General features: G+C 44.1%; 1 protein-coding gene across 7 annotated transcripts in view; it reads right to left on the bottom strand.

Annotated features, from left to right (window-relative positions):
- LOC308459004 (sodium channel protein type 5 subunit alpha-like) overlaps positions 1–14,078 on the bottom strand; it is a 294,603-nt gene that overhangs the window by 139,030 nt on the left and 141,495 nt on the right. For 6 of the 7 annotated variants that reach the window (XM_080973958.1, XM_080973961.1, XM_080973959.1 and 3 more), the window contains exons 8-10: positions 12,881–12,944; positions 6,531–6,672; positions 3,509–3,706 (exon numbers count right to left, since the gene is read on the bottom strand). In XM_080973958.1, the coding sequence (XP_080830084.1) occupies positions 3,509–3,706; positions 6,531–6,672; positions 12,881–12,944 (404 nt within the window). Of the gene's footprint in view, positions 1–3,508; positions 3,707–6,530; positions 6,673–11,227; positions 12,603–12,880; positions 12,945–14,078 lie in introns of those variants that run through there. The other variant, XM_080973964.1, reaches the window with a different exon arrangement.

The following is a 14,078-nucleotide window of genomic DNA, read 5'->3' as shown; positions in this document are numbered from 1 at the left end:
ATTTCAGCATTCCTTGCCAAGCAAAACTTGAAGAAAACTAAACACGATTCAACATGCTAGTGATTTTCCCCCCACAGTGGGTTTCACAGAATCCTTAAATCACAATAGTGCTTAGAAAACGTTTCCCTACATATTAAAGATGAAACCTAATTTAGTTGTGAGCTGAGTTTTCAATTTGAAATTCGGTGAGAGTTGCAAAGTTCCTTGACAACACAACCGGCCCACACTGGCCCAATAATGGTCTGAACTGGGTGAAGTGGTACTATGACCAAGGGCACTCAAAAAACCTGTGTCTTGGCTGGAACTTGAATCCTGACTCCATCCCATCATCTACTGCCATGATTCTCAAGTGTGAGGCATTGCAGACTGCCCCCCCCCAAAAAAAACATGTTCAAGAGTCTAGAGCCAACATTGATAATGTTGAGGCATTTGAGCACAGGCAAAGCTCTCTACCACGAGGGCAATGGAGTTGGACTTTCTGGGAAATCTCTGCTTCTCCCAAGAAAGCAGAAGCAACAGCCCGTGTTATTTCTGCTGATACAGATTTTTCCTTTTCTTTTTTGCAAGCAAAATCTTATCCTGCAAAGTGACAGAACCTGCTGTGACCAGGGATCCAGAGCGATAAACACAAACCATGGGCTTAAAGCACACAAACACACACACACGCCAGCCCACACGTACATAATACACAGATAAGATAGACTTTTCTCCTCTGCATGCCTGGACAGCATGCCCTCTGCGCCAGCTATCTGGAGAAATCGCTGCAGGAAAAGTCTGATAACACCAAGAGGTGCTAGAAATGGAGCAGAAGCCAAAATTAGGTGGGGGAGGGAGAGAGAGAGTAAAAATAATAATAATGATGTTGCTACAACACAGCCTGGAAATGAAACCAACTCCTCCACCTCGCGATAATCATGAAAAAGGAAGCCAATAACTAGGAAAAGGACAATAAAATGCACATTTGGGCTAGAGGTCAGCACTGCATCCTTAACTGTGTCATAACCCTCCCCCTGCCCCCCCCCCCAGTCACACACCAATGTTCCCATTATGTAAAATGAGGTGGGAGACAGAGATTGCACCATTCTGGACTGTACCCTCTTGTCTGTTGTTGAGGGGGACCTATTTTTATTTTCCTATTACATCCTTCCTGCAAGGAGCTCAGCGTGATGATCACCCACCACCCTAAACATCCTGTTCACTGCAATTTCATCTTTACAACAATCCTGTGTGTTGAGGTCAGGCCAAGAGGTTGCCAAAATTCGCCCATGGGCTTTACAGCTAAGCAGGGATTTGAACCCGGGTTTAACGCAGCTCTTTGGTTATGCCGAATTGCGGTACTTAATTAGCCAGCCCAAACACATTACCTTGGCGTAAGAACCTGGCTTGGCAAGCTTGCTCTTATATATTCTACCCACAGATACAGGATCCTGAGAATTGGAAGGCTATCAGGGTTACATCTAGGATGACCCCCACCCCCAAACTGATATCAAAATTAAGGTGGTGCAACATTCAAATCACTCATTTGATGTATGAAGTGGTATAGTCTCAAAAGGGCTATACAGTCATACCTCGGGTTACAGCCGCTTCAGGTTGCATTTTCTCCGGTTGCGGACCGCCAAAAGCCGGAGGTACCAGAATGGGTTACTTCCGGGTTTCAGCAGTCGCGCATGTGCAAAAGCATAAGTGCCGAATCGCAACCCACGCGTGCGCAGATGCACAGATGTGGGTTGCAAACGTGTATCCCACACGGATCATGTTCGCAACCCGAGCGTCCACTGTACAGTGGTAGCTCTGGTTGTGAACGGGATCCGTTCCGGAGCCCCGTTCGCAGCATGAGCAGAACGCAAGCCGCGTCTGCGGGTCACGATTCGCCACTTCTGCGCATACGCGTGATGTCATTTTGAGCGTCTGCGCATGCGCGAGCATCGAAACCTGGAAGTAACCCTTTCTGGTACTTCCGGGTCACTGCGGGACACAACCTGAAAACACTCAACCTGAAGCAAACGCAACACGAGGTATGACTGTACCTCATAATACCACAAACTGGGTCTTCAGGACAGTTGCATCTTCAGAAAGATGATCTGATCCACTGAATATGTTCTCACCTCCAAGGTTTGAGGGATACTGTCCCCCGCCCCCCAAGAGAAATCAGATTTAATTAACAGCCACCCACAGCAGCCGCAGGAACAAACCATCCCACAACAATTGACGCCAGCTTCATTCACGCTAATCAGACCCATTGTAGTATTCTACTCAGCAGCAGTGCTCCTGGCCTACAGTTGGTGAGCCTCTTTATTTGCACAAGAAGAGCATTGGCAGTGTTTAAACAGCTGACCCCCCCCCCCGTCTATTATTCCACTTGTTGAATAATGGGATACTAATGGCTGTTTGAAGTTGCAAGATCAATACAGCAAATCTAAAAAGAATGCTAATTAACTTGAACTAATGGTGAGGGCAGCAAATATTGAATGAAGAGCCATTAATTTCCTTCTATTGAGCATGGGAATATCTTTAAAGATGATGATAATAATAAACCAACTGGCTCTTTCCGATTGTGTTCCACACAAACACACTCACACACACTGCCAATTAACACATGGCATCATAGTGGGATACTAAGAGCTGCTTCCACCGGTGACATATTTTGCACACAGATAGGAAAGAAAGCCCAGGGTGAGGGAGTCTGGGCTGTGAGGTTTGTGCACGTTATAAAGACGCTTAGTACCACTCAGTGTGAGAGACTGAACTGTCAGAAAGAGAGAAAGGCTCAATCTGGGTGGGAGGCATGCTTTATGTTGCTGTGTGTACAGCTTTGTATTGCTTTAGGTGGAGGTGGGTTAATAGCTGTAAATTACGTTTAATGCTGCCAGGGATTCTTTGTAGATCAGACTTTGCTTTGTGACAAGCGGTTGGCTGGGAATTAACTATGTTATTGTGGGTAAAGTTGGTGGGAATGGCTGAGAGCGAGGTTTGCATGTGGGAGATGCTGTCAGGGGCTGGCTGGATGACAAGGAGTGGTGGGAGGTGCCAGCCAGGGTACCCCAAAGGGAAACCCCAGAGGAGGAAGGCTCAGAGCCTGGGCGTTGGTGGTGGGAGAGGTCAGAGGAGGAGACTGGGAGGAGGGGCTGAATGAAGGGGCAGAAGAAGAAGAAGAAGAGTTTGGATTTGATATCCCGCTTTATCACTACCCGACGGAGTCTCAAAGCAGCTAACATTATCCTTTCCCTTCCTCCCCCACAAGAAACACTCTGTGAGGTGAGTGGGGCTGAGAGACTTCAGAGAAGTGTGACTAGCCCACGGTCAGCCAGCAGCTGCATGTGGAGGAGCAGGGAAGCGAACCCGGTTCACCAGATTACGAGTCCACTGCTCTTAACCACTACACCACAGTGGGCAGGGATTGGAACGACGTGATTTTGCCAATTACGTAACTCAGCTGTCAAAAGAAAGATGAAGGGAACACAACACCACATGGGCTCCTCCAAGACCACCCCCTGGAATGATTACAGACCTCCTGCTCTTTCTTGAGAGCCTCCATGGCTTCTTGAAACTTCCTCTCCTTCGCTTCCATTTCAGCAATGGTGGCCTGGTTCTGCTCTTCATACGCCATGGCCACCACAGCCAAGATCAAGTTGATCAGGTAAAAGGAGCCCAAAAAGATGACCAGCATGAAAAACAGCATGTAGATCTTGCCAGCAGATCTAAGCGTCTGAATAAGACCAAGAGAGAGCAGGGGAGAGTTCATTATTAAAATGAATTGCTAGTTTTAACCTTTGTGTTTATCAAACGCAACTCTTCTCGCATTCTCAGATAAGGCTGCTGAAATGAAGAAAGCTTGGTTGGTGGGAGGGACAAGCAGTTTTTCATTTCTGTTCTTGTGATAGGTCAAGAGCCTATGCAATGTATTGGTCTTCCTTAGCCTGCTTGGCTCAGGAAGTTCATTATATGGCAAATCAGGAGGAGCAAAACACTGCAACTCAGTTCTGGTAGCGTCCTGAGCTGAAAGGCACTCCAGTGTGTCCTCTTGCTGAATTCTATGCCTGCCTCTCTTTCTAAGCCAATATTTTGCACTTGGCTGATATAGCTCAGTCAGTAGAGCATGGAACTCTTAATCTCAGGGCTGTGGGTTCAAGCCCCATGTCAGACAATTGCAGGGGGTTGGCAAGATGACTCTCATGGTTCCTTCCAACTCTACAATCCCATGATTCTCTGGTGGGCCTTAGTGGTCTAAGAAAATACAAAGCAGACCCCACAAGCTTGGAGTTCCATCACCCCTGCCTTAGGGATTGGTTCCTGGTTATAGAATCACATGTCTCTACTAACACCCCAGCCACTTAGCTTGTTTAAAGCTTTCTGAAATGAATGTCAGCTGCACAGGCAGTACTGCATTTATTTTTACAGGTTTGAATATTTTCTTGTTTTAATGTTTCTAGCAAGCCAACCAGAAAACTTTTTTTCAACCAGGCAACCTAAAAATATTTTATTGAAACAAAAGAACAGCAACACACGGATAAAATTGAGGAAGTGAAATTATTATTTCCACAGGAACACGAACGTTTATTTACAAGCAAATCCACTTAGCCTCTGCTTACAAAGCATCAATCACTGGCAGGTATCAGCGAAGGCAGCATGGTCTGAAAGTTGGTCACTAATTCACTTGCACAAAGTTAGGCCATCAGTCCATATAGGTCAGTATTGTCTACAATGGCTAACAGAAGCTAGCCAGAATTTCAGCCATGGGTCTTTCCCAGCCATGTTCTGTGTGCAAAGCAGATGCTCTCACAGAGGTGGGGCCTCTCACTTAAGCATGGCAATGCTCACAAGGGAATTTAACACTGATGTGCCCAAGACTTGCCAACGGTGTGCACTAAACTGCTCTCATGAATCAATGCATCTATTGTTGTAAGAACTTTACATTTTGCAGAGCTCTGGTATGTACATGGAACTCCATGGGTGCAAAAGAAGGCCTGTGGAATGCCCTCCCACCAGATGTCAAAGAGAAGAACAACTACCAGATTTTTAGAAGACATCTGAAGGCAGCCCTCTTTAGGGAAGCTTTTAATGTTTAACAGACTACTGTATTTTAATACTTTGTTGGAAGCTGCCCAGAGTGGCTGGGGAAATCCAGCCAGATGGGCGGGGTATAAATATAAAATTCTATTCTATTCTATTCTGTTGTTTCTGCTCTCGCAGCTGGCCCATTTATCACGTATGCTTGAGGCCACACTTCTGTGTGTGCAAAATATTCCCCAGTGCATAAAATGGGGAAATAGCTGTAAGCATAGAGGTCCTCAGGTTCAGTGAAGCCTGGCATATGGACTGCTTCCTGTGTTATTGTTCAAAAAGAGCCATTTCCCCATGAACAATGCTGCTATATGGGTGAGGCTGATTAATGGGTTTTCCTCACCCAACGGGCACCCTTAATCCTAGGTGGGTGCCAATTAAATAGGAAAATTCCACGTGACTGTCTCCACTTACATGGTTGTGACAATCACATAGAGCTACGTAGGATTACACCGCAGGAAACCAGCAGCCCTTGCAACCCTGTGACCCTGTAATGGAGCCAATTCATGACTTGACAAATACACAAAGCCGGCTGAGTTCACCACTGTGCCTTTTCCTTCTCAGTTTATAAAGTGGACTATAAAAAGATGATGACTTTATATGTCACAAGTCAACAAACGATTCTTCAAATATTCAAGGGTTCACATTGCAGCTAACAATTCAGATTTAATTTGCAGGCTGGTTAATAAGATAGGTTTAAATGCACCTGATCTTCCAGTCTTATTATGAAGCAACACAATATGGTTTCATGTTTGTTATGACTGAGTCAACAAGTCAAAATAAATGGCTGGAAAGAACATATACCATGGGATTTATCTTGTGAGAAATGATAGTGAAGGAACAACAAATGTATTCCACAAACTACGTTGGGAAATTCATATTTGAGTTTGACATTGTTTGTCTGGCAGAAATGGAGAAAATTTCCTGCTCCAGGTATTTCCCCAGTCTCAGCTTTCCTAGGACATGATATAAGCGACTTAGGCCCCAAATACCTGAACAACCGTCTCCTTCCCTTCAGATCGTAGGATGTTAAGATCTGTGGAGGGGGCTCTATTGGTTGTTCTACCACCCCCATAAGCTTGAAGGGGAGATTGCAACCCAGGAGAGGGCCTTCTCTGTGTTGGCCCCTAAGCTGTGGAAAGTTAATGTGGCACCTTCATTATACAGCTTCTGGCAAAGGCTAAAGGCTCACTGCTTTAACCTGTCTTTTGACACCTGGAGTGTATATTTTTAGAACCCACCTTATTTTTGTGATTGTAAGCTGCTTTAAACTGTTTTTTATATTGTGTGTTAATTGTTTAACCCACCTAAGTTTGAAGGGTGGGTGATAAATAGCATAATAATAATAATAATTTGTACCTGGGAGACAAGTTTCCTCCTTTCCTAAATGGAAAGCCCATAGAGTCTGTGATGTGTTAAAGGAGAAGGTTATCCAGAAACAAAAGCAACCAGACAAATCAGTCTTCTACCTGTTGATAGAGGCGTTCCCAGCAATCCTGCGTCATGAGGCGGAACAAGGAGAGGAAGGCCCAGCCAAAGGTATCAAAGCTTGTGTACCCAAAGTCAGGATTGTCACCAGCCTTCAGACAGATGTAATTGTCTGGACAAGAACTGCAGGAAGAGAAGCAATAAGCAATAAAGGCTACTGGTGGGGAAAGTTCTCTCAGCTCAGTTTGGAAGTTTGATGGCAACGGAGTCATTGGATAATGTTTGGGGTTTTTTTTAATAAATAAAAAATGGACAGCACTGGCACACAAAACTTTGCAGCAACTGGTACTCATCCTTCCATGCCAGAGGCAACACCTCTCTGTCTTGCTGCAGCAACCAAAATTCCTGACTTCCCTTGTCCCCTAAATGCTGCCACCTGAACCAACCTGCCACCCCCTAGCTCCATGGTCTGGACAGTCCTAGAAAAGATATCGCTCCTCCCTCCCCTGATAGAGTTCTGAATTGACATGTATGTAACAATGGCTTCATCTTATCATTCTACCACATCATTTTCTGCTGCCTCTCAACTACAGTGGTACCTCAGGTTAGGTACTTAATTCGTTCCAGAGGTCCGTTCTTAACCTGAAACTGTTCTTAACCTGAAGCACCACTTTAGCTAATGGGGCCTCCTGCCGCCACGCCACCAGAGCACAATTTCTGTTCTCATCCTGAAGCAAAGTTCTTAACCTGAAGCACTATTTCTGGGTTAGCCGAGTCTGTAACCTGAAGTGTATGTAACCTGAGGTACCACTGTAGTGATCTGTTTTCTATCCAAGGCCCCTAGAACATTAAATATCACTCAGGTCACATACAGGGATGGATGAATCCGCCCATTTTGATTTCTTTCATGTCCCCAATATTAAACTCAGTTCTCCACATTTCTGTAGCAATTTGTGACTACTTCTTTTGTCATGAAAATGGATCAGCATTTTGGTGAGAATTTATTCCAATGCCCAACATTTTTTTGCAAGCCATATCCCCTAATATCATGGAACTTGTATGTTATTTTCTCAAATGTATGCATTTTTATACACAATTTGCCCTAATATATAAATTTTTGTACACAATATTTGACTGGAGAACTGCACTGCAAAATCTGGAGAATACGAATTTCAAAGGATAATTGTGTTCTGCTTATCCTGCTGCTTCGAAAAGTGTGAGGCTGGGCAATCTTCCTTTCAGGAATCATGTTCCCACTGAGGAACCCTCAAAAACCCCTAGGTTCCCTGGAATGCAGCTGGAAAACTGTTGCTCTTCTTTACAAAATCCAAAAGGATTTAGCTGAGTCTCTGCTTTTGGATTTTCTAGCAAATATACTCTGGACAATTTATACGCCATGGGGGAAGGAATGAGCCTGTCATGTTATCAAAATCTTCTGATATACAAGGAGTGGCAATGCGAACTTTTCCCATTAGCATCTTTCCAGAAGAACATCCACAGGACACCATATGATTAATCACAATAAAAAAGTACAGTGCTATTGATTAAGGACAGTTAACAGCATCAGTCTGCCCACCCATCAATCAGGCTGTACTCAACAATGCGGGATGGCCATTTATTTATTTTTAAAGGCCTTTTTTGTCAAATCAGCAACAGAGATTGTATATCCCTGATATCAACCTCTACTGTATGAGGCAAACATAATTAGCTGAGATGGCTTTTTAAAAGGATTAGACAAATTCATGGAGGGTGTTCCTCAATAGCCATTAAACGTAATAGCGAAGTGGAACTTCCATGTTGAGACGCACTGTATCCCCAAGTACCACAAGGGACAAACAGGAGGGGATGGCAGTTTCCCTGTTTGTGAGCTCTTTGGTGGCACCTGGCTAGGATCACAAACAGGAACAGAATGTGATGGACCCAGCAGGACGCTGGAATTTGCAAAGAACGAATTCTCAAGCATCCCTACTCACATGACCTGCCTGAATCCGGCCAGCTCCACCCGCTAAGTCACCCTTCCACCTGCCTCCAGGCACCAGAATCTGATTAAACAATGGCTAGCTACTCTTAACAAATAGGTTCTCTCTTTTGCGTTACACACCATATTCCAAGAGGGCTTTAGGGCTAACTGCAAAAAGCATTGCTTTAATTCTACCTCTGCAGAGTGTCTAACAGGTGCCTGAAAATTTTTTTATGTGCTAATAGGGATTTTCTAATGAAACGCTGCAGCGGCAGCAACAACAACAACAGAAATAGTTCCCTAAAGAGGTTTTAAAAATAACGTTGAGGTTCACTGGAGAATTTTCTAAGGCCTCGTTCTCCTTCTAAATTACTCGTATTTATAGACTTGAGGTGAAACAATACATCTGAAACCGGGGAAGAAAGATGTTTCGTCCTATAGAACATAAAATTTACTTTGGTCTCAATCTATAAATGAAAATGAGGGTCCAAGAGAGGATAATGGCAATTAAGGTTTCTATAGCAACCATAGCTAGGATGCCGTTGCCAAAGGTGCTCTCTTGTTACATCTCCAAGTTGCCCCAGTGGCTTCATTTCTTTCCTTGGGATTTGCCAACCGAGCTTTCTTGACAATTTCAAAAGAGGCAGAAGGCAAAGGCCTCTCTAGTGCACATAGAAACAGGTTTCCAGGTTGCCATTCCCTGCCCGCACTCCTGCACTTTTAACCGTGGCAAAACGGGCAAGAAGCCAAAAACCTAGAATCGTAGAACTGTAGAGTCATGTAGTCGAATCCCCTACAATGCATGAATTCATGCAGCTGTCCCATACGGGCACAGAACCTGCAACCTTGGCATTATCAGCACAACACTCTAACCAACTGAGCTATGCAGGCCTGCTAGTGGGAGTTTCACCTGTTGCATTTTTGCGTGCCCTGCAGCTGTGAAAGGCCCAGGAGCCTTGCCACAGGAAAGGTGGCAACCCTGAGAGGCCAGACTTGTCATGAATGAAATCTACATATTGTTTACTTTTTTAAACGTGCTCTTTCATACGTGTAGGTACCACCTTTCATTAAGATGAACATCTGTGCAAGGTAGTCCCTGACAGTAGGGAGGGAGGTGCCAAGCATATAATGCTAGTTATTTGTGATTACAGTGGTAGCTTGGTTCTCAAATGCCTTGGTACTCAAATAAATTAGAACCCAAACACTGCAAAACTGGAAGTAAGTGTTCCGGTTTGCAAACTTTTTCAGAAGCCAAACATGTTCCATTTTGAGTGTTACGCTTCCGATTTGAGTGCCGCACTTCCGTTTTGAGGGTTACGCTGAGGTCTGTCTGTTTTTGCTATTTATTTTGCGTTTTTGTTTTTGCGGCTCTTTTTGTTTTGTTTTTGTGACTGTGTGGAACCCAGTTCAGCTACTGATTGATTGTGTGACTGCAGTACATTGTTTATTGCTTTCATTTTATGGAACAGTGGTATTGTTAGATAGCAAAATTCATGTTAAGTTGCTGTTTTAGGGGTTGTTTTTAAAAGTCTGGAATGGATTAATCCATTTTGCATTACTTTCTATGGGAAAGCACTCCTTGGTTTTGGAACGCTTTGGTTTTGGAATGGAATTCTGGAACGGATTAAGTTTGAGAACCACTCTAAATATACACAGTGCTACCTCGGTTTTTGAACGTAATCAGTTCTGGAAAACTGTTCAAGTTCCGAAATATTCATAAACCAAAAACTCAGTACGGAAGCCTCAAAATGGGAAACTCAGTACGGAAGCCACGTGGCATGTTTGACTTCCAAGGCGTGTTTGAAAACCGAAGCATTTACTTCGGGGTTTATGGCGTTTGAAAACCAAGACGTTTGTCAACGGAGACTTTCGAAAACCGAGGTACCACTGTATATGCTTTACACAAATCGTGTCCTCCCTAAAAGAGGGCACGTGTTGCTGTGAGACCTGGAGACTGACCTCCTGGTTGTGGGTGGGTCTATTGGATAGCCACAACACCATATTGGTAGGTCCCTCGTTGCTGGGTTTAATCTGGCCAATGGGGTACAGTCTAATCGGATCGAGGGACCTATATAAACCCATGCACTTGTCCCAGAGCTTCCTCTTTTAGCGCATGCATTTGGAACACCTGCCCACCTCTCCCTAATTTTAGGGCATTTTGCGAATGACCTTGCTATGCCGTCGTGTGTCGCTTGTCGTTGGGACAGGGGCACAGCAGGAATTTACCCCACTTGGCTGATTGGTTGTTGCCGTTTGGGTTTCGCCTGCCGCATAGCAATTCGTCACAACCTGTAAGGTTGCAGATAGGCTCTGGTTCAGGTGATAGGGATGGGAGAACGGTTTCGCCATCCCTATGTGAAGGGTATTCCGTTAAAGGAATCCAGGGACTCAACTTGGTTTGGTCAACCCCCAAAAGGGGGTTGTGCCCATGCCTGAGTCCAGGGGAGCATCTGGGGAGTGAACAGAGTCTGTTCCCAGGCTTTTCACCTGCCTCAGGTGTTCACCCTTGGCTGACCTATGATAGAGCTCTGGGTCAGTGCTACCTGCAAGGGTGTAGGTAACTAGTCGAACCAGAGCCTATGCAACCACTCACTTTTCTGTAATCAATAAAGTTGTGGCCGAAATTCTGCCAAAAACCCAAACTAAAATTGGAGTCAAATGTGTCTTTATTTAGGGGGGAGGTCTCTGGGTCTGAACACACAAATGGTTGAAAACAAATCTTTACTTTTCAGGCTGCCAACTCTTGAACAACAAGTATTATTTACAAACTGCTCTCACCTTCACAGTCAGGATAGAGCTAATGGGAAAAACTGCCAACTTCCAACTGCCAACTCCCAACTGCCAATTGCCAACTGCCACCTCCTTCCTCCAGTACCATCCGTTCTTTGTGAAATACATCCCCAATGAAATTGCATCACATATACTAAGACATATTAAAGATGTTTGAATGGAACATGCGTAGTGTGAGGACAGAGTCTGCTCCTGCAATGCTTCCTTGCGCTAAGTTCCTTCACTGATTGATAGATAGATAATTTATTACGGTCAAAGACCAGCTCATGTAACATAACACAATAAAAACAACGTTCATAAAGATAAAATATACAATTGGAGCAGATTGCAGCAATAAGCTCATGAGTTAAAATTGAGATATATACATACACCCGTACAACTGAGATTTGGGCTACCATAAAAAATTGACCCTGAGGCACCCCAAAGGGCGACTTCAGCATTTCCCTAGTGAGCTATTTTATTCTAGAGGAAGAGCGGTGCCTACAAATCTGGGCGCAGAATCTGGCTACCAGCCAGGTCATCTTGTGATCTTTGCCTAAGATGAGAGAATTAAGTTTGGACTTGTCTGAAAGATCGGAGAGCCTCTTCAGCAAAGGATTAATGGATCTCAACATAAAAAAGACATCTAAAAAATATACGTTCGGGGCTTCCTATTTCCCCTAATGGGCAGGTACAAAGTCTCTGTTTCGTACGGGACTCTTCTATAGGAGCCTTCCAGAACCGGTGAGGGCAAAAGTTCCTTCACTGAACATGCAGACGAGTCCTCAGGTGCCTGTAGCTCAGGGGCAGAGCTTGCTGCCTGAAACCCTGGATAGCCTCTGCCTGTCAGAGTAGGCAACTCTGGGTTAGTACCTGCAATCTGGCTCAGCACATGGCAGCTTCCTATGTTCCTAAGAGGGCACCCGTCAGTCTCCGAAGCAGCCACAGTTTTTAGACTTCCAGAATCAATTGCCATTTCAGTGATTTCCAATGGATGTTAAAGAACACAAGCCTGTTCCCTCATCTCCCGAGGGAGAACACTGGAATTAATCATCAATCAGTCTCTCCCTTGTATTTCTGATGTCTCACTCCCACATTTCACTTTTATTCCCCCCCTTTCTTTTTCTTTCATATTTTTTTCATTATTTTTTTTTTAAAAGGCACTAATCCACAACATCAAATACATTATCAAGTTTCCAGGAGGAAAAAAGAAATGAATGGCTAAAGAAAGAACTGGTAATAAGACTCCGAAAGAATGCGGCTTTGAACTGGCAAGACACATCACTCTTCCTCCCCCACTGTTTGGAAAATTGCATTATCATGCCTGAAAGATTCACCACCACCGCCATGTCTATTATTGCTGACCCTTAGAAGGGGAAATCTCCATTCTCCTGTAAGTAGGACAGAGCTGAACTAATAACTATATTTGAGGGGGAGAGGGGCAAAATAAATATATATATTATAAAATAAATAAGCCCTAGCATGGGTGTTTCATTAGCTCTGTTCTTAACAACATTCCTATAGAGGCTGTATTTTACTGTTTTAGAAACATAATTTAGACAGAAGGAATGCCAGTGCCAACGTAGAAACTATGAAGTGCTACCTCATTAAAAAGGTGTAATAATGCTAGGTTTTGCTTAACTATCATCAAATATTACTTACCCAGCATCTGTGCTGTTGCCACAAAGTAGTGCATCCATGGTGCCCTCTTTTTTGAAGTAGTTATCTGCAACACAAAGACAGTCTGCGTTTATTTCCAGCACGTTTCCTTCACAAAAGGTGCAGCGAGCTTGGGAGAAATTGAGATCTTTCCCTGGCCTGGTTACGGTAGGTGGAGAATGGTGCAAAACTCCTTGCAACACAGAAGGCTAGCACTGGGCTAGAATCTTTCACCCAGATGTACTAGTTTTCTACATGCAAGGTTGCATTTTGTCAACATGGAGGACCATATGAAAACAATACCACAACGTCAACCCTATGAACCTATACCTTGGGCAGTCCCTTTTAGGAAGGCAGCAGCCGCGATCTCTAAACTAAGCATCCTCCCCAAACTACAGTTCCCAGTCCATTGCCCCCATAGAGGTGGCGTCCTCTTGCATAAGATTCTTGCACACAGACTCCTCATGCTGCTGCTCTGCAGATAAGGAGAGGGGCTGGATTTCTATGGGAAGCACAGGTGAGGCCTGTATACAAGTGAGGGGAGAAAAGCTTGTGCTGTCCATCAGGCAAAGGCTTTTTCCACCTGCCTTTCCCCACCCGTTCCAGCCCTAGGAGCCTTTCCCAGACCATGACTTTGAGAACAGCAGGAGCAGTGGGGAAGAAGGGAGTGCATGGGTATTTATTAAACAAAAACAAAAACAAATTTATAAGCTGTGCATCCTTGTTTCTCACCTTGATCCTTTTACATGATTTTGCATGTTTCGTGGTATTTTATGCATTGTGATTTGCCATTATTTTTACTAATTATAGTTTAGTAATTCTTTATTATAATTGTTAAGTGTAAACTGTTCAATTACAGTGGTACCTCGGGTTAAGTACTTAATTCGTTCCGGAGGTCTGTTCTTAACCTGAAACTGTTCTTAACCTGAAGCACCACTTTAGCTAATGGGGCCTCCTGCTGCTGCCGTGCTGCTGCAGCACAATTTCTGTTCTTATCCTGAAGCAAAGTTCTTAACCTGAAGCACTATTTCTGGGTTAGCGGAGTCTGTAACCTGAAGCGTATGTAACCTGAAGCGTATGTAACCCAAGGTACCACTGTATTATTTGCTATATTTAATTTTACTGTTTATTATTATATACTAATGGATCATTGAACATTGCTTTATTTGATATGAGTTGCTTATTTTAAAGTTATTGTGAC

Source organism: Podarcis pityusensis (genome assembly GCF_964106645.2).
Source record: "Podarcis pityusensis genome assembly, chromosome: 12".
Taxonomy (NCBI): domain Eukaryota; kingdom Metazoa; phylum Chordata; class Lepidosauria; order Squamata; family Lacertidae; genus Podarcis; species Podarcis pityusensis.
This window is presented reverse-complemented; position numbering and strand designations above follow the sequence as displayed.